The 22409-nt window shown below is 39.8% G+C and overlaps 1 protein-coding gene across 6 annotated transcripts in view; it reads left to right on the top strand.

The window, feature by feature from the left end:
* LOC128733074 (complexin) overlaps positions 1–22409 on the top strand; it is a 598063-nt gene that overhangs the window by 552066 nt on the left and 23588 nt on the right. For 5 of the 6 annotated variants that reach the window (XM_053826671.1, XM_053826667.1, XM_053826670.1 and 2 more), the window contains exon 4: positions 21202–21334. In XM_053826671.1, coding sequence (XP_053682646.1) covers positions 21202–21334 — 133 coding nt within the window. Of the gene's footprint in view, positions 1–21201; positions 21667–22409 lie in introns of those variants that run through there. The other variant, XM_053826673.1, reaches the window with a different exon arrangement.

Below are 22409 nucleotides of genomic sequence, written 5' to 3'. Positions count from 1 at the left end.
TTCCATGAAATCGAACCTCACCAGTCGATTCGTGAGGTTGTACTGCATCTCTGGTGAAATTTTCAAAATCCTCCTACGGTGGAAATTTGAGTTACGCCCTCTTAAGAGACGTAAGTACTAAAACCAATGTAAAAACGATGAAGCACTCATTGCAAACCACGTGTTAAACCACCAGTTCACGAAAAAATATGTAGAAAATGCTCTACACATTTCAGATACATCATTACATGATCTTTACAGCTGCTGGTAAGCCAAATTTGAAAGTTTAAAGGTCGTAAGTGCATTTTACTGAATATCTAATATGTTAAACGTCTAAATTCGACTACCTTTAATGTTAATAAGTTTGGTATAGAAAAGAACAGTATAATTTATCAAATTTCTCCTTCTAGTAGGTGTACTAGTGCCAGTGTTGACAAGTATCATCAATTATAATCATATCCTATAAATTGAATTATTCAATTAAACAATAATCGTGAAAGCGGTTTTCAAAGTAGTAGGAAAAGTAAATAAAGATCGGGCTGATTTGTGGGTGAACCATAGCCATGTCAGAAATCAGAAGACACTCAAAAATGAAATTCTCTTTCCTGATTGCTGGATCAATTTTATGAATAATGGCTCAAATTACACAGAAATCATAAAGGTTCAGTTGCTTAACAGCCCGTTACAAGAACACCACGTTTGTTTACAGCAGTTTTAGTGCGGTGTTTACTACAAACGCGGTGTTTCCTTCAGATCGCGTTTAATTTTGGGCTGATCTCCCAATAAACTAAACTAGATGATTAATATAACGTTTTGATTTGACTACCAAAGTGAAGTGTAATTGAAAGGCCTCTTACTGGAATAATTCAATTAGTAGAATATGACTATAACTAGTATACGTTGCTAATCAGAAGGTGAAATTTGACAAATTGTATTGTTCTTTTCTATACGGAACTAACTTACATTAATAGTAGTCGAATTTATACGTTTAACATATTAGATATTCAATAAAATGCACTTACGCCCTTTAAACTTTCATACTAGACTTACCAGCAACTGAAAAGATCATATAATGGTGTATTTGAAATGTGTAGAGTATTTTTTACAGATTTTTTCGTGAACTGATGGTTTAACACGTGGTTTGCAATGAGTGTGTTTCGTCGTTTTTACATTGTTTCTAGTACTTAAGTACTTAAGAGGGCGTAACTCAGATTTCCACCGTAGGAGGATTTTGAAAATTTCACCAGAGGTGCAGTACAACCTCACGAATCAACTGGTGAAGTCCGTTTTCATGGAGCATTTTTTTAACGGTCTGGGGGAGTACCGTGGAACAGTTAAGTAGAGCAGTCGAGTCAAGCAGTACAGTCGAGCAATCGAGTCAAGCAGTCGAGTCGAACAGTTGAGTCGAGCAGTGCAGCTGGGCAGTCCATGTGAAACACGTGACGCAGCAACAAGATCGAGGGTGAAGCTTATATAATAATTTTCCACACGACGATATCTAAGCAGGATTACCACTGGTGGAGTCCAAGCCTAGATCTAAAAGGAAAGTTGACCTGAACAGCTCGACGCTCGAGCAGCGAATGAACCACAATAACGACACGGCTTTTCATTTTGTAGCATTTCAGTAGCCTTTGCACGTCAGAAAGGTGGGGCTTCGCAAATGTATAGGGAAATTCGAGCGCGAAAGGGTCCGTTTATTTTCACTATCTAGCAATAGGAAAACAATATTTTTATGAAAACCACACAATTGCTGCATCTTTTGTCAATCGAATAGTATGCGAACCAGCAAAATCCGTTCTTAATGGATCATTTTCGGTAGCTTTTGCTCATGCTTACCGCTAGATGGACACTAAAGTGCCACGTACCATATTTAGAGTCAACTTTAAGGCTAACACATATTGCACGTCATAATTTCTTTCCGTTCCGTTGTTGTTGACGGTTGCTGACGGTTAATCTGAATCGGCCTTTTTGGGTGGGCCGACCTGGCTGAAATGCGGTTTGATAGGCGTTTATTTGGTTATTTGTGACCAATCAACAGACCCAGATGGTCCTAATGATGCTTAAGAATACTTAAAATATTTACTTTAATTCTAGAACATGGAAAGTGGTAGTTCAGGAGTCCAGAAGAAACTCTATTAAAGGTTCCGATGACCGATGACAGCACCGTGGGTTCCGTAATTACTACGTCGAACAGGCAATCTGAAGAAGTCACTATTGTGAAGAACTCGAGTGGGGACGTTGATATTTAATTCGCCGAGAAGCGGGAAAACTCTCGCCTCACTTGCAGTGAGTCAAGTCCTATAAGCTGTGCACGATTTTCGTAACTTGACAGCTAGTGTGGAGTATTCCAGGGTAACCGCCGAAGAGCATATCGAGCAAATCTTCGTTGCACAGCTTCGATCCTGTGTACACCCCGTTGAGGTAATGAGGGTTCCAAACTACCGAGCAATATTCAAGAACTTAATGAACGAGTGAACAGTAGAGAGATTTCAGGCAGTAAATATCCGTAAAATTCCTAGACACTCTCACAGTGAATCCCAAGCAACGAGATGCTTTGGTTACCACATAGGAAGTATGCTGTTTCAAAGATAATTGCTCGTCGAGGTGTATACCGAGATCCTTAACACCTGTTTCCCTATTGATTGTGTTACCTGCTATGTGATAGTTGAATCGAATTGGCATTTTCCTTCGCGTGTAAGTGATGACTGAGCACTTATTGGAGTTTAAGCTACTACGGTTAGTTTGGCACCACTCAGCAAAAAAGGGTTAGTTGACGTTGCAGAAAGAGAGCATCCTCGGTGGTCCGAATTACAAAGAATATTTTAAGGTCGAGGAATTACATTGCTCAATTCTGCCTACAAGGTGCTTTCCCGTATCCTGTTCTGCAGACTGAGACCGTTAGCGGAGTCCTTCGTCGGCGAGTACCAAGCGGGTTTTCGTAAGGGTCGCTCCACGACGGATCAGATGTTTACCCTGCGCCAGTTGCTAGACAAGTTCCGGGAGTACAACTTGCAGACACACCATCTGTTTGTGGATTTTAAAGCGGCGTACGATTCAGTTAAACGAAATGAGCTGTGGCAGATAATGCTAGAACATGGTTTTCCGACGAAACTAGTTACGCTGATTCGTGCGACGCTGGATGGATCCAAATCATGCGTTAGAATAGCGGGTGAGACCTCAGCTGCTTTCGTGACGTTGGATGGACTGAAGCAAGGGGACGCACTCTCTAACCTGCTATTCAACATTGCCTTGGAAGGTGCATTACGAAGAGCAAACGTGGAAAGGAATGGAACTATCATCACGAAATCTCACATGCTTCTTGGTTTTGCGGATGACGTCGATATCATCGGAATCAACCGTAGAGCAGTAGAAGAGGCCTTTAGGCCCTTTAAAAGGGAAGCAGCGAGATTGGGACTTACCATTAATACCGCCAAAACGAAGTACATGGTTGCTGGTAGGGAACGTGGGAGCTCAAGTGGTGTTGGTGCCGAGGTGGAGTTAGATGGGGAACGATATGAAGTAGTGGAGGAATTTATATACCTTGGTACACTCGTGACATGTGACAACGATGTAAGCCGCGAAGTGAAACGACGAGTTGCAGCCGCGAATCGGGCTTTCTACGGATTACGTAGCCAGCTGAAGTCCCGTAGTTTGCAAATTCGCACAAAACTGGCGCTCTACAGAACACTAATCCTCCCGGTGGCCCTTTACGGACACGAATCATGGACGCTAAAGGAAGCTGATCGGCGAGTGCTTGGGGTTTTTGAGCGTAAAATTCTGCGATCTATACTTGGTGGCAAAATGGAAAATGGAGTGTGGCGCAGACGCATGAATCACGAGCTGTACCAAGTATACAAATATGCTGATATAGTGAAGGTAGTGCAATGTGGCAGGCTGCGGTGGGCTGGACACGTGGCCAGAATGCCCGATGAAAGAGTAGCCAAAACTATTTTCAGCAGAGAACCAGGAAGAGGCCGTAGACTCCGAGGCAGACCCCGCACCCGGTGGGTGTGTGCTGTCGAAGACGATGCACGTTCAGCTGGTGTTCGTGGGGATTGGAGAACGGCAGCCCAGGACCGACGGTACTGGAGGACTATAATTCGTTCGGCGCAGGATCGGTAACGGACCGTTGCCACTAAAGTAAAGTAAAGTAAGTATTTTAAGGTCATCGGCAAAAGATAACCGCGGGCATTCAAGAAAGAAGTTCACATCGTTGAAATAAGGTATGAATATCAGGGGCCCGAGATGGCTACCCTGCGGAATTCCGGAAGTGGCAGAGAACTCTTTGGATATACAGTGGCCTATCTTGACTGACAAACGCCGATCTCTTAGGTACGACTGAAACCAACGTAAAACGTTAGGTCCAAAACCCAATCTGTCTAACTTTGCTATCGCGATGGCATGGTTAATTTTGTCAAAAGCAGCTGATAAGTCCGTGTAAATGGCGTCAGTCTGAAAGCCATCATTGGACATTGCGTCAGTAGCATATGTTGTGAATGATAAGAGGTTCGTAACGGTAGAACGTTTTGGTAAAAATCCATGCTGAGTTTCGGCGATATACAGCTTGCTATGATTGAAGACAGGTTCCAAGATGACCATTTCAAAAAGTTTGGCAACGGCACACAGAGACGTAATCCCAAGGTAGTTATCAACTTGCTTTTTATCTCCTTTTTTATAAACTGGGAACATAAAGGAAGATTTCCAAAGAGTTGGAAAAACTCCGGATGTGAGCGACATGCCAAACAGATGTTTCAAAGGAGCTACTAAGGCAGCGCAGCAATGTTTCAGAAGGACTGATGGCATGGGCGCAGCGACGGGGGGGGGGAGTCTTGGGGGTTCAAACCCCCCTCCCCCCAGGAGAAAATTTGTTATACACTTTCATGCTTGAAATTTCCCTGCCAGCTGTTGTTTAGAACACAGCAAAATGTACGAGGCTGATTGCACGATTTCCGTCGGCGTCGTCAACTTAGAGCCGGGGTCTTCGTGCTGTTTTAAGCTCTATTTAATTCGACCTTGGGTTACTCGTCGCCCATTTCTCAGGCACCTCTGAAGTCGCAGTTTTTACCTTTGTTTTTATGAAATATAAAAAAAGTCCCTTTAGACCTGGACGAGCCATCTCGCACGTGTAGTCGATCTGTATCGGTGTCAGTGGGGTTGTTGTCTAGAACCGTTTTCCGTACGATGTGTCCGGTTCACTGTAGTTTACCGACTTTCGCCAAATGTACGTTGGTAATTATCCTAAGCAGTGTCTGTTGCCCTTGATTCATGCACCTCCGCTACTCTACGCTTTCAGCTTGCACTCCGCCAAATGCCGTTTGCAAAGGCGCGTAAGTGGCTTATGCCTCTTAATCGCAGTAGATCCGTTATCATGCTTGAATATGCTGCTGGATCTTCTTATTTGCGTTGTTGTCCGCGGCTACCAGCGATCCCACATACACGAGCTCATCTACCACTTCTGGTTCGTCACCGTCTACGATTACCGTCCTTAAAAAAAGCCCGTTCGTCTCATTTGGTCGGTGGTAAATCACACCGGACCCAGCCGCAATATTTAAAAGAATGAATTAATGACAGCCATTTGCTGCAAGAATTTTCTAAGCTACATTTTATTCTAATCAGACTACAAAGATGTTGCAAACAGCCAGAGTCATGACATGATTTCGAACAATTGATAGCTATAAACCATACAGAGCAGCAAACTTTGAACGCGTTTTTCTCGAAATAAGAATTTTGTCACTTAACTCGGTTTGACTAGAGTGACCATTTGAGCCTCTATCTGTCATGTATTTCGTCTTCGACGCGTTGATGTTAAGCCAAACCCTCCCAGGCTCTGCTTTCAGTCTGGCACAGATGGCCTTCGTCGTGGTAAAGTTTTTGGCTCCAAGTCACATGCTTAGCCAAAAAGTTTGCTACTTTTATTGAGAATCAAACCTCTCGTTTCGATATCTGATCGTCGGATCGCCATAAGAGCGATGTTGAGAATCATACAGGATAAGTTATTCTGCAGCACTCTCGCCGCGTCTTGAAGAGACTTAGTTTTATGTACTTTAACAACCTCTCCCAGCCGAGATTCGAATATACAACGTAACGTACCTCAATGCCGGCTAGGAGGCCAAAATTTTAAGTCTATTATTTCATTCAATTTGATTTTTTTGTCTGATGAAGAACACTCAATTTCAACCAAAATAGTTTTTAACTGAAAATAATTCCCCATTACTTGAATAAACTCCTTATGGTTAGGCTATGTCAGATTTTTTCTTGTAAAAATTCATAGCAGCAAAAAACTCAATGAGATTTCAAGCACCATGAAATTTCAACCTTGATCAGAAGCGCCGGACTCACATATGAATTTCTCTCGCTATTATATGCGATGTCTCTGTTGCTATGCAATATGAACCAAATTCAGCTGTGAGCATTTTGCTTACTTCTTCCACAGCTGGCATTTCATACAACGAACCAGAGAGCGAAAGAGAGTTAACCGCCAGAGAAAACATCAGCTGCGAAAAAAGCCAGCCCACATTCATGAATTGAGATGGCAAACAAATTGGCAGAATTTATATTTTTTCTTCGCGGGAATGGACATTTTCTTAACTAGAAAGTAAAAAGCCTAATAAGAATTAGATAAACATGTAGTTTGAATGTGTGTTTTAGTGTAACTTTACGATTTATTTATAGACTAGCTGACCCGACAAACTTCGTATTGCCACAAATTAACCTGTGTTGTACATAAATCATGAATCTCGGATGATCTTTGTCACAATCTCGAGTTTTGCAAGCCCCCCAGTGGGCGGTGCTTCCAACGACTGGTCACCGGCAACACTCGCGACCGTCTCGTCCTGAATGATCTAGTGTTACTATAGATAGTTTTTGTGGTCGTGTTATGTCTTGTATTATGGAAGAGTCTCGAATTTCTCGAGTTCGATTAGTTTTTGAGTTTCGCAAAAAATTCTGTTTTATTTGTATGAGAGTCCATATCCCCCTACCACAGGGGTGAGAGGTCTCTAACTATCATAAAATAAATTCAAGACTCCAAAATCTCCCACATGCCAAATTTGTTTCCATTTGCTTGATTAGTTCTCGAATTATGAGGAAATTTGTATTTCTTTGGTACAGGAGCACCCCCTCTTAAGGTGGGGAGGGGTCCTAATTCACCATAGAAAAAATTTCTGCCATCTAAAACTCCCACATGCCAAATTTGGTTCAATTTGATTGATTAGTTCTAGAGTTATGAGGAAATTTGTATTTTGTTTGTATGAGAGCCCCCCTCCTAAAAAGGTAAGGGGTCCTAATTCATCATAGAAAAAATGGTTGCCTCCAGAAACACCCACATGTCAAATATGGTTCCATTTGCTTGATTAGTTTTCGAATTATGAGGAAATTCGTATTTCATTTGTGTAGAAGCCCCCCCTCTTAAAATGGAGAGGGGTCCTAATTCATCATAGAAAATATTTTTGCCTCCAAAAACCTCCGCATGCCAAATTTGGTTCTATTTGCTTGATTAGTTCTCGAGTTATGAGGAAATTTGAATTTCATTTGTATAGAAGCCCCCCCTCCTAAAGTGGGTAGGGGTCCCAATTCATCATAGAAAAAAATTTTGTCTCCAAAAACACCCACGTACCAAATTTTGTTGCATTCGCTTGATTAGATCCCGAGTTATGAGGAAATTTGTATTTCGTTTGTATAGGAGCCCCCCCTCTTAAAGTGGGGAGGGGTCCTAATTCACCGTAGAAAATATTCTTGCCCTCGAAAACTTTCACATGCCAAATTTGGTTCCATTTGCTTGATTAGTTCTCGAGTTATGAGGAAATTTGTATTTCTTTGCTACAGGAGCCCCCCTCTTAAAGCGGGGAGGGGTCCTAATTCACTATAGAAAATATTCTTGCCCTCGAAAACCTTCACATGCCAAATTTGGTTCCATTTGCTTGATTAGTTCTCGAGTTATGAGGAAATTTGTATTTCATTTGTATGGAAGCCCCCCCTCTTAAAGGGGAGAGAAGTTATAATTCCCCTTATAAAGAGGGTAGGGGTCTCAATTTACCATAGAATAAATTCTTGTCACCAAAAACACCCACATGCCAAATTTTGTTTTAATGCTTAATTAATTCTCGAGTTATGCAGAAATTTGTGTTTCATTTGTATGGGAGCCCCCCCTCTTAGTGGGGGAGGGGTCTCTAGCCATCACTAAAACCTTTCCTGGCCCCAAAAACCTTTACATGCAAATTTTCACGCAGATTGGTTCAGTAGTTTTCGATTCTATTAGGAACATCCCGACAGACAGAAATCCATTTTTTATATAAGATTCATTCTCTTACGCTCAGTCACAGTTACGTATCGCACGAGAGAATGCCTATGCTGTTCAACAACGAAAAGATGTGTAAGTTTTGTGCTTCTTGCTATGGAAACAGAAAAACTCACGCATGAAGTATTCCACCACGCACAGATATAAAGATTTTTTGACATTAGCTGTGGACCTCGCTGAAGCGCTGTTTGCAGTAGGAATAATATCAAAAACATCAAATATCAAACTCCCGGATCGTCTCCTCTACTCTTCGCTCCCCTACATAAACGATCCGCAGCTAATGTCATTCTCGTTAGTGACGAAACTGCAAATTACTTCATAGGATCAAGTTGACATAATTCACAGTTGATTTTGATTTTTGACGAGTTTTGAGATTTCGAGTTTTTAACATCACTGGCAGTATGTAACCACCATGCTTTGTGTATTTCCTCAGTGCAGCCCTTTTACTTGTTTTTAAACGTTTTAATTCCGCAGTATGCCACAACGGTAGTCTAGAATGCCGAGTGGTAATCCTTTTGCGTACATGGCGATCAATGACGAAATTCAAAATGTTGGTAAAAGTATTTACAGTTTGGTTGACATCGTCATTGTCAAGAATTTCATACCAATTTATGTTCAACAGGATGTCGATAATACTACTGTAGTCAGCTCTCTTAAAATTGTAACTGACGATGTTGGAAACTTGACAGCCGAGAGTAGCACGTTTAACGTCGAGGGCAATTCGCAGAGGAGGATGGTATCTAACCCTCTTGACAAGAGGGGAAGGCGATTCACAAATTTTCGGTGCATAATCAGAACAGCTAACAAAGCAGAGATCCAGGGTTCTACCATTTTCGTTCACTACTGGATTGATTTGACGTAATAGATTAAAGCTGTAGCAGTCAATTGCGCTGTTGGTGCCAGCATGAAATGATGCACGTTCTGAATCAGGATACAAAAAACCGTTTTCAGCAGAACACCATTTCAAACCGGAAAAATTGTAACCACCTACAATAACAATTTCATCGGCAGGAAGGGCTCGAGCGAGTATCGCCTTCAGCGAATCGTTGTGCGCATCAAGTAGTGTCAAATCACGTGTTCGATCGGGCGGTATGTATATAACACAGAAGTAAAGTGAGTATCCGTCTAGAGAGATTCGTACCCAAACCTGCTCAACACACTCGCTTTCAATATTCTCGATCAGATGCGCCTCAAAAACTTGCAACGACAAGGTTTCTGCGTTCAGCCATGTTTCCGTGATGGCAATCAGGTCGTATCGGCACGTTCGTCGAGTATGGTTTTTGACAGAACATATCGACGCTGGAGTCATCTGTGAGATTTTTCAGCTTTTTCAATGATCCATTGGAAGAGATATTAACGATCAAAATCTTTCATTCTTTCGTAATGTTGGCCTGGATTTAAATTTTGTGGACTGACACCCTGCGATAAGACGCAGGTAGGTACGTCAAAAAGTTGCGAAATTCGCTCAGGGAACCGTGTTCAGTCGTCCGTGCACAACTGCGTGCAAAAACGCTCAAAAGACCCATGTCGGCACAGTTCATAACCACTTTTGTTGAATAATTCAACATGTTACATTCTAAGCTGTATTATTAACTGGGTAGTGAAAAACTTTGTACGCCACCCCCAAAATGCAGCCGACCCTGCACGAGGCGGGTTTCACTGGCAGAAGGGGAGAAGTCAAAAATAGCGCACAACCGACGACAGAAGAAGCAGATTTCACGCTGCCATTGTTGTTTTCCGCTTGTAACGGGCGTATAAAACGGTGGGGTGATTATGTTTGACGACAAGTAAGATTGTAAGGAATATTTCTTTTTTTACTCATTCGGTTTACGATCTTCGGCAGACGCGTGTACGCCATTTTCTGCAGCAGCAGCTTTCGAAACGCGCTGGCTGGAGCAGTCAGATGGGCTATAAGGTTAACAGTTTCCTTTTCATTACTGGCTTCCGGTACAAAAGAAAATCTTTGCAGGCAAATTTTCTAAATTTCCGTTCCTGGGAAAAGCAGAAGGGGACTTTCCAGCATAAGAACATTGTTTTAATTACAGCGTTGTGTTCTTGGTGAACAGGCTACGTTGTGTCCCGGTGCTGCCATTAACTCCGCGTACTTGAGCCATTTGAATGTAATTTGTGATAATGGTGGTTGTTCACTGGCACAGGGACCTTAAAAAAGTGATAAATGTTCCCGCAGGGAGATCATTCGCTAACCATCGTGCCGTGGTGAGCAGGTGGCGACACCGGAAGCGTTGACAAGGTTAACAGGACCACTTCTGCCGGTGGTATCAGAATTGAAATCTCCGGGCACAGTAATTTATCATCGCGTACCAGCAGGACACACGCTGGTACTTATCTCGTTAAATGCGATTAGATGTAGGTTTTTACCGTTCATTTCAAGTACTAGACGCTTTCACAGTCGAAAAGTTGGTTTTTATGCTTACGTATTTGGCTTTACGAAAATACTTTCTTTCATGTTTGAAAAGCACCACTCTTAAAAAGCATCTCAATTTAGCTGCATTTATAGCAATAACAAATTTTATTCCTCACATCACAAAGTCAAGCGGTCCCACGGAAAAAACCTGTTTATTCAAAACTTTATAGATAAACAAACATGCCTTGAATGGGCTGAATGCAGTTTAAATTTATTGCCAGCTGGTTTGTGGACCATTCGCCGGAATGTACCGCCATGCTCGTAAACTCACGCTCTCTTTTGAGTTTTTGATCGAAAAAATATAGGTATATTCTGCTGATTCGGCCGAATAAAACCAGCCGGGCGGATAGTTATCGGATAACGGTCAAAAAAACAACAAACTTTTGGGTTGTCCTTTTCGAAAAACATCCGCCGTTCGGCGGACTGTGTTCTCTTAGCAAAACAGCGCTGTTTCCGTTCAGCGGAGAATTTCAAATTTCAGCAATGATGTTATATCGTGCATAAAAGAAAAACAACTGCGCTTCACCAGATAGCCACCGAAAGCTGCGGGAAAAAAGTAAAATTCAACCAATCTTTACGTGAATTCAATATTATATAGAATTCCATCTCGGTGAACTTTCCTTTTGCTGGTTTAAAACGATGGCAGCCAAACGTTAATTGGCATCGAAAAAAAAAAGAATATTTCCGCGGTCCGCCCCATTCCCGCGTCACTATCCTGACGGGATTGTATCCGAGCACAAAGCATGGGAATTTCGAAAAACCAGTAAGCCCATTTTAATGCTCCCTGCATTCCGCCTCTAAGAGAATTTCCCATGGGCAAGCGGTCCCATAAACAGTTGGAAGGATGCAACCTGTTTAGCGGTGCCAGCTCAGCATTTTCCAAGGCCAATGAAGATAGCCGAAAATTGGAATTCAGACGTTCAGGGTGGGATCAAAGAAGATTTCCGCTGCTGGTTATTTGTCTCAGCAGCACATTCCATCGTCCGGTTGAAAGCGGCTGCGGTCAGCCAAGAAAATTTACCTTGATTCTGAACTGAACGAGGAACAGCGACGAGAAATGAAGCAAATAAATGAAAACGGGACAAACCCATACGGGTTTTACGACTGGCCGGAGCTTCCGGATGTGAAAAGAATCCTGATTACGATGTAAGTCTGCATCATCAATGTCTGCACACTAAATTGGATGTTCTTTTATATGACCCGTAGTTCCCGTAGGATTAATTTCACGAGAAAAGCACCCAAGAGTTCATTGCTGTAGAAATAGTCTCATGGGTTTTGTTAGTGCTAGTTTGGTCAGATTAGTTGCTGGAATTTATAATATAACGAACGTGCCACAATAAGTTTGTTTTCCAATAGATTTTCATGACCAAACAGGAACAGTATTAATAAAATTTTGATTAAGTGTCTATGGAGATACAGAAAAGAAATGACCTTATCATAAATAACAGATAAAGCAAAACGAATGTTATTAATATGAATTTATTGAATCGTTCAGATAACAGTTTGCAAGTAAGGGAGTAGGAGGGATTTTTCACGTATTAAATCGAAAGTTTAGCTTAATAATTAATGGTAATTTTCAGTGGTAAATTGGATCGAACTTTTCCAGAAGAAGGTTATACAAGATCCGTGACCCCTTTCATTTGCTTTACAAAATCCGTGACCTTTTTCATTTCACCTTTCATTTTCATTTGAAAATTTGCTGTGTAGAAATCCTTTTAGGTGCTCGTTGTTTCTTGTGCCATGCAAATCATAGCTAGCATTTTCATATGTATCGAAAAGATAAAAATCAGCATTACGTACAAATATACATGCTAATAAATCGTATTTGATGCGCAAAATTGGCATATCCGTACTATTTTGGAGACGATATACGTGATTAGGAATCATTCTAAGCGATACGACTATATAATTATTTATATACGATAATATCCGATTAAGCGCGACTCGCTTCGTAATGTTATACAATTTTATGCAGAAAATCGTATGTAAGTCAGACATTATCATTATATACGATAGAAAATCAACTTGAGCCCACTTTATCAAGCTTTAGTTACGATTTCGAATTTGAGAGATATTTACGATACTTTCCGTCCATTGATATACGAGTTGGTGCTAGCTGGGACTCGATTCAAACGGACGTAGTGGAAAATAATGTTTTTCAATCTTCGCGTACGGTTGGTTAAACCTGCTTCTACCCTCTGTTCTCCATATCCTGAGGGAAAACTATCACTAATTCTTACCAACATACCCTACTAGTCTTGTATATTCATTTCGTGGTGATTAATTGGTTCCGCAGAGTCAAAGCAGAGCCGTATGTAAGAACGTCCTGTTGAGAACTTGACCCTTCTTTATCGACAGACTTCGCAGCCGGCTATTAGAGTACAGGACAATTACGTGGCTAGTGGTTCATCAGGGTCGTGAAACACAAAAACAGAGTAGACCCAGTAACTAGAAGCAAGCTGAAAATATCATCCCATGCCCAATGTATTTTTAATTCGCAACGTATTGAAATAATAAATCCTAGCTGTAATCCGCGTGCGTCGCGTTCGGCTAAGAACGAACCGGAGCGACCGAACCTAATTTTTTAAACGGAAGAACGCTTTTTTACTGTGATAATTTGTATTCACTATAACGAAGATAACCGGAATATTTGATCAAAATGCCTAAATGTACCTCTAACGCTATGTAACTCTATGAGATGCAACTACGTTATGATGCTTGTATCGACTGCAATCTAGCATAATTTGTTTGAGTCTTTGCTAACATTCATAGGTTGAATTTGGCGCTGTCAACTGTGCGGGAGTTTTACCCAGGGCACTGATCTGGGTACATCGTTGTATCACGAATCTTTTTCGGGCCCAAATAAAATATTGCCCCGAATAAGAAAGTGTTCGTGAGTTGCTCGCACTAGTTGTAGTTTAGATTATGATCCACATGTATTGGTTTCAGCTTTATGCAAAGTATTACTTCGTCCTGTCAGGGGTCTGGTTTTCGTTACAGGCAGAATACGGCTATAATAAGATTTTGTAATGTCGGTAGACGATTCCCAAGCAACAATTCTAAAGCCGTTTGGTTTAATTGAATTTCATAAAGATTTTATTGCGGTATGAATCATCACCACTAATTTTATCATGGTGTTGCACAATACCAAGATGATACAGGTCAAAAACTACTTATAGCTAGCTATAAACCCGTAATCAAACGGTTAATAAAGAAAATTGATTATGTTTGCTTACATTACCACGATATATTAAAAAGACCGTAGCAATATAATACGGCACACCAATCATAGTTGATCTTATTGCGGTTGTTTTTCAGACCGCAATAAAACTATTAGTTTTATGGTGCTATTATTGTGGTAACACCCTAACCAAGTGTTGCCCTGACTTTAATGCTGCTATCATGAAGAACTTTAGAGTTCAACGCCGAGATCTTTTTTTTTGTGCGAGACCATATGGTCGCCAAACAACAATTCATCAAACCAAACTGTGAGTTACAGAAAGGAACTTATTATTAATCGGTTTTCATGTCAGAATGCAACTATAATGATTTTTCTAGAAATTCAGATTGACAATTGCATATTGATGGCGCGTTAATTTTAGCCACTTATCGTTCGAATATGCGCAATAAAATTTAATGCGCATATGCTGCAGAACTACGGAAACTGCTGAAAATTTATGCAATATTCTTCCGGACATTCTATTATGTTAATAGCGCTGTAAATCGAATCGATCAGTATGATCAGATTACTGATTTAACTTACACAGCAAGGTTTATGCTTTACAGCTTTGTCGAACAAAGTGAAAAGCTTCATAAGATTAAAGCCGGTTGCCGTCAAGTAGCGAAATGCTAAACCGATTTTATTGCTGCTTTCAGCAGAGCCGAGCGAAAAAAACCCTACTTGAGCGTATGGTCTAACTCTTCAGGACGTCATTAAAACGTTCCGTAGAGTGGGCCTCTTGGTCGGAAGGAAGTTTTATGGCGGTCATCATTAGGTGCTAATGGAGCGTATAGTTTTAATATAGATGATTCTTTGACGATTTCTTTGAGGTTTTGTATTTTGTATTTTTTATTTCGTATTACGTATCGCATTCGGCATTTTGTATTTTGCATTCGTTCTCGTTGTCGTTTTCATTTTCGTGTTTGTTTTTGTTTTCGTGTTACTTCTGATTTTCTTTTCTCACTTTTCTATTAATTTACTTTTGATTTTCTGTTTCTTTGATTTTTGTTTCTTTGTATTCCATTTTCTCTTCTTCGTTTCCTTTTTTCTTTAATTGAACCCAATGATGAATATCGAAGAATTTCCCACCATAATCACTCTCGTTGAAGTTGCAGTGCAAACCAAGGTGAGTTGAAATAGGTGATCTAGTTTTCACAGTTTGTAGAACAGAAGTGCGCGGAACGATTGTTTAGCAACCATCGACGTTGTTTATACATTCAACAGTTTCCGCTTTGAAAATTTCGGTGATCGTCAAGGGTAACCCAGCGGGGATTAAAAACAAATTTGAACAGCAGAAAACCTCTCTTGATTAATCTTGGTGCAAACCACATTATCGAGAATAGCGGTTTATTAAACCCTTTTCTCTTTCGTATCGACATCGATCGCTGATTGGCGTTCATACATAAGTAAACAAATCGGTTGCTTCAAATGTCACGAAGCTGGTGCCTGTAAAATGATGATAATGACAATAATTTCATTTTGTATTGAAACACCAAGCAGCGCGAGCTATAAATTACCTACATGGCGACCGTAACAAAATATCATGGAACCATCTCACTTCAATAATACTTTTTCATAGAGTATCGTCAAAGGAACTCATTTCAACGTAGTATTTCATCTAACAATGTCCCAAGCCTAATCCTGCGGCACACTTTGCATTAATCCCCCAACGTCCCATGGACCGCCACAGGCGTTCCACGAGCTGGGACACTTGCCTCACCTTCTCTTTAAAATTTAATGTAAGACAAAATAATTTCTGTAACGCAAAAGTCCGCAGTCTGTCATTAATTAATCTGCTTCTAATTTTGCGATCAATATATTAATTGTGTAAAATTAGTTATTACATATTCCAAGTTATAAGTAAAATTTCAAGTATAGTTTTAAACCTAATTTAAGCTAAATTCAAGTCCAAATTCATGTCTAAATTTTAATCCTTTCCAAATTCAATTTCAAGTCTGATTTCAAATCCAGTTTTAATTCCAACTTAAAACCAATTTACATTAACTTCCAATTTAAGTCCAATTTAACGTGAAGTAATGGTGGAAAACTTCCAACAATAGTCGCAAAATTATGTTCCGTCACATGGAAATTCATTGAAATATTTTTTTTTGTCAATTTTTCAAATTTTTTAATAATATTTTCGTGGGAACATTTTTATAGCTTTTGAGTTATGGTCAAAAACCTTGGTTTTCCGAAATACTTACTCAATTGAAAAATTGATATCTCATAAACCAAACAGCGTAGCGTAAACAGTTTCTTATGAAAATGTAAGTCAGTTTGCTTATCCGAGCAGGAGCGAAGAGCAAATTAATATCAAAATGTGTTATGGAAATCGAATACCTCATATCAAAATTTGATCTTGTCTTGGCTGACATAGTTGGTAAAATAACAAAAAATTATAGCAAAATTTTGATCTTTTAAGGCCAAAAGAATAACTACTTGTGTTATTTGAATTACAAAGCAAAACCATGACTGTATTCAGAGTTTGGAATAACATATTTTAGTGTTATTAAGGTATTGAACAACAAATGTAGTAACATATGACATATAGAAAAATTATTTTATAAAATATTTATAATTTAAAATCTCTTTAATGAATAAAAAAAATTATGAAATATATTGAATGTCATTTTAAGGTCACAATAAGATATGATAACAAAATCAGTTATTAAACTCATCTTACAAACAATGTTTTAAATGTGTACCTAATAACAAAATGTGTTATCAATATATCTCCATATCTATTCAATAACAAAATATAGTATTATACTTTAGTTTAATATAGTTTTGATATTATTTTGATCTTCGCCCCTGCTCGAGTAGCAAATTCATAGATGGATTACATTTGGAATCGTCTCTTGCTTCTCCTGGAGAAAAAAGAAAAAAAAAGGACGGGGAGAAATGTGTCAAAAACATGACAAACGGGATACCTAAAGAGGAAAAGCTCGAGAAAGAAAAACAAGAAAATCCGCAAATGAAAAAAGAAGAACGAAAGAACAATCAGACGTGACAGAATGGGTGGGACAACGGGACATAAAAGGAGAAAATAATTGAAAAATAAGAAAGCAGGAGAAATAGTATGGAAAACGAGGTAAAAAAGAGGAATTTGGATAGAAAAAGAAGGAGAACGAAAAAGAAAAGAAGGAAAATAAGAGAAAAAAGAGAATAAAACAGTGGAGAACACGAGGAAAAGAGAAAATATGAGGACAAACTGGACAGAAAACATCATAGAAAAAAGAGAAAAATGGGATAGAAAAAGAGTAAACGAAATGGAGAAAATATGAGAGCAGCAAAATTGGGAAACGAGTACAAAAAAAGAGGAAAACAAAAACGGTAGACAAACGAAATAAAACGGAAAAACAAAACCAGAACGAGACATAAAAGGAGGAAAAGTAGAATTTAACAAGGGCAAGGACGGAACAAACGAAAAATAAAATAAAAGTTAACGGGACATAAAACAAAACACGGGACATGAAAAGAGGAAAAACGGGTTGGAAATGAAAAAACTGAAGTAAAAAATGAAAAACAGTACAAAAGGCAAAAGCGAGAGGAAAATCCGGACTGAAAAGGGCAGAAATGGGATAGGAAAAGAAGAGAAAGAGGAAACAGTGGGCATATAAAAGGAAAAACGAGAGAGAAAGGGAAGGAAAACTAAATAAGAGAGGGAAGATGGAAGTGAAAACAAAACAAAAAACAAGAAAAAAAATAGCGAGAGAGAGAAAAAAAACCGATAGAGAATACGAGAAAAACGGAAAAAAGAGGTCAAATCTATACCTATAAAAATAGATTTCTGTCTGTCTGTCTGTCTGGCTGTCCCTATGTTCCTTATAGGATCGAAAACTACTAAACCGATCGGAGTAAAAATTTGCATGTAGGAGTTTTTGGTGCCAGGGAAGGTTCTTATGATGATTAGAGATCCTTCCCCCCACCAAGAGGGGGGGGGGCTCCCATACAAATCTATACCTATAAAAATGGATTTCTGTCTGTCTGCCCGAATGTTCCTTATAGAATCGAAAATTACTGAACCGATCGGCGTGAAAATTTGCATGTAGGGGTTTTTGGGGCCAGGGAAGGTTCTTATGATGGTTAGAGACCCCTCCCCCAACTAAGAGGGGGGGGGGGCTCCCACACAAATGAAATACAAATTTCTGCATAACTCGAGAACTAACCAAGCAAATGGAACAAAATTTTACATGTGGGTGTTTTTGGAGACAAGATTTTTTTCTATGGTGAAATGAAACCTCTCCCCACTTTAGGAGGGGGGGCTCCTATACAAATGAAATACAAATTTCCTCACAACTCGAAAACTAATTAATCAAATGGAACCATATTTGGCATGTGGATGCTTTTGGAGGCATGAATTATTTCTATGATGAATTGAGACCCCTTACCTCTTTAGGAGGGGGGGGCTTCCATACAAATGAAATACAAATTTCCTCATAACTCGAGAACTAATCAAGCAAATGGAACCAAATTTGACATGTGGGTGTTTTTGGAGACAAGATTTTTTTCTATGGTGAATTCAAACCTCTCCCCACTTTAGTAGGGGGAGCTCCCATACAAATAAAATGCAAATTTCTTCATAACTCGAGAACTAATCAAGCAAATGGAACCAAATTTGGCATGTGGGGGGTTTTATAGGCAGGAATTTTTTTAATGATGGTTTGAGACCCCTCCCCCCTGGGGTAGGGGGATAAGGACTCTCATACAAATAAAACAGAAATTTTAACTCGAAAGCTAATCGCACTCGAGAAATTTTAGACTCTCATAAAACATTATTCAATAACAAAACCACCAAAAGCTATCAATAGTAACATTAGATAATTCAGCGCGAGACGGCCACGGGCGCGCCGGCCACTGCGGGGGGCAGCCCCCCGTGGAGATCACCTCTATCTAGGTTTATTTATTTTCCTAGATCTACTGACCTCTATTACTTTCCTTCAGTTGGGTCTGCCCTGCGAAATGGTACTTTCTACGAAAAGATTTTCCGTGAAATGGTACATCCCGCGTAAGGTTTTTCGCGAAATAGTATTCTGCGAAACTCTATATTCCGCGTTATGGTCAACCGAGAATTGGTGTTCCGCAAAATGATATTCGGCGAAATTTTTTGTAATGATGGTGAATATTTAAATGCTATCCGCTTTATTTTATCAGGCTAAGCAATGGGGGGAGTTGTTTTCTACTTTACTGTGAGGAAAATTTGTGTATTAAAACACCCATGAATTCCTCAGAAACTAGCAAAACTCGAGATTGTGACAAAGGTCATCTGAGATTCGTGATTTATGTACAACACAGTTTAATTTGTTGCAATACGAAGTTTGTCGGGTTAGCTAGTGGAACATAAAATGGAATGATTAGAAAAATAGGAATGAGAAACGGGACAAAAACTGAAGAAAAGAGAAAAAAATCTAAAGACCAAAAAAAAGTGACAGAAGAGCAAACGGAAAGAATGGAGCAAAAACAGAATGCACGTGTAAGAAAAAAAGAAAAACATGGCATCTAAAACAGTAAAAACGAGAAGGAAAAAGGTTAACTAAGTTACAAAAAAAAAGAAAACTGTAAACGGAAAACGGGTAGAAGAAAAGGCGCAAAACGAGAAAGAAACTTACAAAAAATGAGTGAAAAACAAAAACACTGGACTGAAAACTTTAAAAAATGGAACTACAAACGCAGAAACGAAATAATGATACAGAAAAAATGGAATAAAAAACTAAAAAAAGAAGAAAATTGAGAGTAAAAGAAAACGGTACAAAAAAGACGGAAAAACAAAACAAAAAGTGGAAATAATAACACATTTGCCATGCTAGGTACGATAATTCGATTTTTCAGGCCAAAACATTGTTCTGAATGGTCGGGTGCCCCACCTTCTTTTTATGTCCACTTTCCAAATGTGAAGCAATAATCAATCAAATGCTTACGATTGCAGTACGCGAGCCTGCAATTCATTGCTGCCTGAGTTAGTAATTCAAACTTGTAAACTTTCCAAACACCTAAACTGTGTAGTGAGCTACTCCGTCAGACACATTTACGCTTCAAACAAATAAGAAAAAGTCCAATTATCGTTTTCATTAGGACGTTACCATCCAACTGAAGTAAAAAAAACGAATTTATGAGTCGAACTATAAAGTGGGAGGGAAATTTCCGTGCTTATCCATTAGATTAACTCCACCAAAGTAAAGGATACGCACATGCAAATGCACTCCTAAGTGGATTTTTATACCATACCACTTTTTTCATGTTTTCGCTATGCTTCCTTAACAGCAAATGCCGTCCACTCAGAGCACATCAACTAGCTTTTCGCGTTTAGCCGGTTTGAAGTGAGTAACTGAAAGTTTTTATTTGCCCTAGTAATAGGGCAATAGTAAAAAATTTATTGTAGGATTATCGTGATTATAGTGTTTATAAGTACTAACTAGAGATTGTAAACTTTCTTTGTTACTACAGTTGTTCATATCTAAAATGTCATTTCTAGCTGTTAATCTAAGAGGACCATAATCCTTATCACTCACACAACCACTTGTCCACATAATACTCGCATTTATAGCCCAAATCATGTGTGCTAAGAACACGTGAAGTGATAAATTGCCCGCTGTCTTGTTCGAAGTTGATCCCCTCCGGCGGCGAATGGAGGCGAATGGCGAGGCAGCCAATTATAGCAAATTTCTCTCGCTTCACCCAACTAAACTTATCATGTATTATGTATCTCGTTTATCTCGACATTTGCCAGGTTTCGCAACAGTCGAACAGCCCTTTGAATCCCAGCAGCGAACCGCTCTCCTCAGAACGTGACGCTGGATGCTGGTTGCTACATAAATTAGGCACGCATTTTCGATTAGCCACTCTACGCCAGTTAGGCCAAAACAACACGAAAATCCGCCTGACACCATCAGGTGTGAAGTGACTAACCACCTTCCGAAGCGAAGAGCGAACAATCTTCCTACCGGCAGCCACCGATTAGTATTCTTGGTCATACGTCGTCTGGGTCTAGTCTGTAATTACGAAACCACCCCCTCAGCCGGGTAATGGTAATTACCGCCTGATCCGCTTTAATGTGAATCTTTCAGAGTGCCATTGTCGCCAGAAATAGGCGTTCATCGGCCAACCAGATAAACGCCTCTCTCTCTCTCTGTTCAGCATCAAGTTGTCAGTCCTGGAACGGACCACCAGACAGCAATTTGATAATTAAAAATCTCGTCCACAATTCTCTACACTTTCTGTTACAGCAAATTAATTAATGTTCACTAACGGAGCTTTCATTGTCCTTGTCTATTTTACTTGCAGTATAACATAAAGAAAAAGGAGGAAGTGGTCGAGCAGGCACCCCAGGAGGAACCCAATCCGCTGATGCGGAAAAAGAAGACACCCGAAGAGCTGGCGGCCGAGGCGGAACAGGAGGATCTTGACGACTTTACGAGTAAGTATTTCGGCTGGATGCGTCGAATGGCGTGCTGGAAGTAGAACCGATTATGAGGGGGGGGGAGGGAGAACTGCGTGCTATACCCCCGCGATCAAAACAAATAAACCCAGCTACATGCCATCAAGCTTCAAGCTATTTGTTCGATTCAGAATGAAGAGCATTTACCATGCATAACCTATTAAATGAACGAACCGTTTCTACGCGCGAGAAAGAGAGAGATAGAACGAAACCCCCTGCCACGACAATACCTCCAGTAATGGAATTCCGATGACAATATATCCTGTCCTTACATCTATGCTATATAATCGATAGTAGACGATATTTCTATACGGAATAAAATTGTTACTTGTACCTGTTTTGTGTTTGTTTCTTTTCTTTTTTTCCTGTTTTTCGTTTCTTTCTCTAGAAACGTCGGGCCGTTTCGATGGCTGCCCTTCTTGTTGAGCAGTAACGAAAATCAATAGACTATTTCCGGAAAGTACTCTCAGACACGGTAGACTAGATTGTGTAGATTAATAATACAACAGAAGCTCGCCAACCGTACTTGCATAACGAGAGAAATCCTCCCCGGCGAGGATGGTGCAGCGCAAGACACTCGAATGGGAGGGACATCGATTATTGCTTATGACATGGAGGCCACGCGTCGTCCGTCGTCGGTTCACAATACTTTTTTGACCAGAAGTTGAAGAGGAACCATGGATACTATGCCGTTATGACCTCATTATGTTCATCATCAAAAGTTTTAATTGTTCGAATTTAAAATATTCAAAAATTCATGATAATTTAATTCTAGAAGGAATTTTTACGTTCTAACACAATTAGTTTGGTTGTTGGTTGCAAATCAACCATCTGGATTGATACGTAAACTTTTTTAAACAGCCTTAAAATTCATAAAACATATTAAATGAATACTATACTAGCAAAACACACCGATTTCTTAACAAGGACGCTGACACATGAATAAGTAACAGTCAATAAACCATTACACACTTTATTTTACAGAAGTGCGCGATTTTGCTACAGAACTACGTTTCATCCAATGACCCAGTGTTACCGCGTGTCCTAATCAAAT

The sequence above is a fragment of the Sabethes cyaneus genome, chromosome 1 (assembly GCF_943734655.1).
Source record: "Sabethes cyaneus chromosome 1, idSabCyanKW18_F2, whole genome shotgun sequence".
Taxonomy (NCBI): domain Eukaryota; kingdom Metazoa; phylum Arthropoda; class Insecta; order Diptera; family Culicidae; genus Sabethes; species Sabethes cyaneus.
The sequence above is the reverse complement of the archived record's forward strand: the minus strand, read 5'-3'. Positions and strand labels throughout refer to the sequence as shown.